Consider the following 4,125-nt stretch of genomic DNA (forward strand, 5'->3'; position numbering starts at 1 on the left):
TCACCCTCTCCCTCTGTCTCGGGTTCTCTGCGCGCGCGCACCGGGCCGCTCTCCTTCCTCCCTCTCTATGTGGCTGCGCGGGTGTGTGTGTGTGTGGATGTGTGTGGGGTGTGGGTGTCCCTTACGCCCTTCCTCCTCCCCCTCCTCCTCCTCCTCCTGCTCCCCCCTCCTTTCCTTCTCCTCCTCCCCCCTCTCCTCTCCCTCCTCTTGGTCCTCATCGCCCCTCTCCTCCTCTTCCTCCCCTCTCTCTTCCTCTCCCTGAATTTTCTCCTCTCCTCTCAGGTCAGTCCATGGTATTCCGCTCCCCCCTAGACCTCTATTCCTCCCACTTCTTGTTGCCAAACTTCGCCGATCCTCATCACCGCTCCCTACTTCTGGCGAGTAGCGGCGGCGGGAACGGTGCGGGCGGCGGCGGCGCGGGCGGCGGCGGCGGCGGGAACTGTGCGGGAGGCGGCGGTGCTGGCGGAGCAGGCGGCGGCGGCAGCGGCGGCGGCTCCAGGGCCCCCCCCGGAAGAGTTGTCCATGTTCCAGCTGCCCACCCTCAACTTCTCGCCGGAGCAGGTGGCCAGCGTCTGCGAGACGCTGGAGGAGACGGGCGACATCGAGCGGCTGGGCCGCTTCCTCTGGTCGCTGCCCGTGGCCCCCGGGGCGTGCGAGGCCATCAACAAGCACGAGTCGATCCTGCGCGCGCGCGCCGTGGTCGCCTTCCACACGGGCAACTTCCGCGACCTCTACCACATCCTGGAGAACCACAAGTTCACCAAGGAGTCCCACGGCAAGCTGCAGGCCATGTGGCTCGAGGCGCACTACCAGGAGGCCGAGAAGCTGCGCGGCCGCCCGCTTGGCCCGGTGGACAAGTACCGCGTGCGCAAGAAGTTCCCGCTGCCGCGCACCATCTGGGACGGCGAGCAGAAGACGCATTGCTTCAAGGAGCGGACTCGGAGCCTGCTGCGGGAGTGGTACCTGCAGGACCCCTACCCCAACCCCAGCAAGAAACGCGAACTGGCGCAGGCCACCGGCCTCACTCCCACACAAGTAGGCAACTGGTTTAAGAACCGGAGGCAGCGCGACCGCGCCGCGGCGGCCAAGAACAGGTCAGTGGCGGGCCCACGGCCTGGCTACCGTCTCTTGGGCCCGGGAGGGAGACAGGGGTTGAAATAGGGGCGAATGGGGCAGGGTGTCCATGTCTGCCGGGCGCGCGAGAAGCCGCGACCCCCTGGCCAGTTGGAGAAAGTTTCCGCTTGCCCAGACGCGCAGAAGAGGGACCGGGCAGTGGGATTCTTGACGACTTTGTCCGAGAGGGGCTTCGGGCAGGGTGGAGAGTGTGTGTGTGTGTGTGTGTGTGTGTGTGTGTGTGTGTGTTTGAGGTCCTGAGTGCCCACAGCCCCTGGTCGCAGCCCTGGGAGCCCTAGCCCTGCCCTGCACCCGTGCCACCTGCTCAGCCGGTCCCCAGCTCCGCACTCCTCTGGAGCCTACAGACAGGGAAGGAAGGAAAGCCGCCCTTGCCATCTGGTTCTTATTTCTATGCACTGCAAAAACCCGGGGAGGAATCCACAATGTCATGGAAAGGAAACTGAACCTGGGTCTCTGCCACAAAAGGAAAAAGGTCGGTGACCGCCTTGGAGCAGGCTTCTCCTTCAGCATTGCAAATGGGCTGCCCAGGAGCTGGACAACCAGGCAGGGAGTGGAGAGGCCTTGTGTGTGTGTATGTGTGTGTGTGTGTGTGTGTGTACACGTGCACACAGGTGCTAGCCCTCCTGCCCCAGTCAAGGAGCACCGCCTTGGTCCACTAACTTGGGAAGCCACCAGGAGCAGGAAGAGCCTCACTGCCAGCACGTTGGCCACAAAGTCACAGAGTTGCCTGGGCTTGGCCAGTCAGCCCACTTGGGCCTGTTGGAGGTAGGGAGAAAAATAACTAGAGGAAAAGAGGAGGGAAGAGGGGGAGGGAGGAAGTGGGGTGAAAGCCCTGGTAAGAAGCCTGCGTCCCTACCTAGCCTCTGAAGGCCCTCGGCTGGGTGTACCACAGGGAGCAGGGCCCCAACTGCTGACAGCTGCTAGGGGCTGGAGGCCAGGGCTGAGTTCCTGGAGTGAATGAGTGTGTTTGTGTTTAGATGGCCCAGGCCTGAGCCCTGGGCCCCCTCACCTTTGCATGCAGAGCCAGTTTTTCGCCTGAGACGGGGGAGTGCCCGGGACAGGGGGAGGCCTCCTTGTAGGAACTCAGAGACTCTAGGCCCCAGGCCGCTGATGCCTGCTGCGGCAAAGGGGCAGATGGAGACTGCTCTGCACCCTTTTCCTGCTGCTTTCTCTCCTTTCTCTGTTGCACCTCTTCCCCACTTTTTCCGCTTCTGGCTTCTCCGTTCTCTCTGCCCCTGCTCCTGCGCTCAGCACGGGGATCCAGAGAGCAAAGCCAGCCGGTCCTACTCCGCAGAGGCTGCGGGTGAGCAACCCGCAGCTCTGGGTGTGTTCTTCTCGGGAGCTGGGGCAGGAGCCACTGCAGAGACCGACCACTCCCGGGCAGCCGGTTCAGTCTGAAGAGTCCCAAGGGGCTGGGAAGGAAGGAGCACCCTGTCCCTCGCGGACTTGTGCTCTTTTGGGACGCGATGCCCCGCGCTGTGCTCCCAGGCCTCCCCAGGCGGCAGGCCACGGGTGCTACGTCTCCTTGGAGGCCGGCTCCGAGCTGGGAAGCCTTGGGAAGCTCCAGAGAGCCGGGGCGGGGAGACGCGAGTCAAGCCCCGCGCTGGGGGGGCTCTGTGGCGTTCAATGAGCAGTCGGGGGCTTGGAGGCAGGGGAGGGGAAGGGAATGAGCGCCGGGAGCCGAGTCGCGGGTGGTGGCGAAGGGCGCGCTGTGGAGGCTGGGGAGCACCGGCGGCCGCGGGCGCGGGGAGGCGGCTTGACGGAGCCGGGTGGCGGAGCCGCTGTGTCAGGGCTGGTGCCGCTCTCTGTCTCCCGCAGGCTTCAACACCAGGCCATCGGGCCGAGCGGCATGCGTTCGCTGGCCGAGCCCGGCTGCCCCACGCACGGCTCCGCAGAGTCGCCGTCCACGGCAGCCAGCCCCACCACCAGCGTGTCCAGCCTGACGGAGCGCGCGGACACCGGCACCTCCATCCTCTCGGTAACCTCCAGCGACTCGGAATGTGATGTATGATAGCCAAGGCCGCCCTCCTCCCCCTCCCCCTCCTTCCCCTCCTCCTCTTCCTCCTCCTCCTCACCCTCCTCCTCTTCCTCTTCTTCCTCCTCCATCCCCAGAACAAACCGAAATCAGGATACACAATCATACACACACACACACACACACACACAAGTAAACACACACTTCCACCCCAGCCAAAAATATATAAAAACCAAGAAAAATAACAAATTAAACGCAAACTATCAACAACCCCAACCACCATCTACCACCACGGCCACCCCAAAGGACCGCGACGCCAACAGACAGTTACAAACGCTGATGTTGCGGGCAGAAAACATAAAAGAGGTGACAATTGTATACTTTCTAGGACAAGCACGGCTTCTCCTTTCGGTTCCCACGGACCCGGCACCCCACCTGCATGACGATTTATTTGTATCTGGGAAAATATTCTCTCTAGTTTAAACGATTTTAAAAGAGTCGACTATACAAAAAACGACCACCACCACGACGACAAGACGACAAAAGCAAAACAGACAAAAAAGAGAAAAAATAAAATAAAACCGCCATCTCCGTTCAGAATTTGTTTAAAAAAAAAAAAGAAAAAGAACTCCTTGAGAGGGAAATAGCAAATGTTTCTCGCCTTTTGTTGCTCGCTCTCTTTTTTCCTCTCTCGCTCTTCTTTCTTTCTCTGTTTTTAAGTCCAAGTATTGGTCAAACAAAATGCAATCTTCTGTTTTTTGTTCAGCAGACAATCATTTTCTTCGTAAGCACCTTTTTCTCTCCACTCTGTCACTGCCTGTGTGGGTACTGGTTATAAATGTGGAAAAAGAATAGTTATGACTGTAACAGATTTTTATTTTTATTTCAAAATTTTATATGAATTATGTATATCTTAATGATCGGTCATTTTCCCAGTTTGTAATATATGTGTAGAAATTGCCTGTATATGATATTTGCTTTTTCTCCTCTTCCTTTTGCATTCTCCTCCCCACCCC

General features: G+C 59.4%; 1 protein-coding gene across 1 annotated transcript; it reads left to right on the top strand.

The window, feature by feature from the left end:
- Positions 1-225: 225 nt before the first annotated feature.
- On the top strand, positions 226-3,719 carry SIX3 (SIX homeobox 3). The gene is given in 3 exon segments (XM_032877715.1): positions 226-503; positions 505-1,094; positions 2,953-3,719. Coding segments are annotated over 3 exon segments (996 nt in total). The 5' UTR covers positions 226-290; the 3' UTR covers positions 3,146-3,719.
- Positions 3,720-4,125: the final 406 nt, after the last annotated feature.

The sequence above is a fragment of the Lontra canadensis genome, unplaced genomic scaffold (genome assembly GCF_010015895.1).
Source record: "Lontra canadensis isolate GAN:19392208 unplaced genomic scaffold, GSC_riverotter_1.0 scaffold61, whole genome shotgun sequence".
Classification (NCBI taxonomy): Eukaryota; Metazoa; Chordata; class Mammalia; order Carnivora; family Mustelidae; genus Lontra; species Lontra canadensis.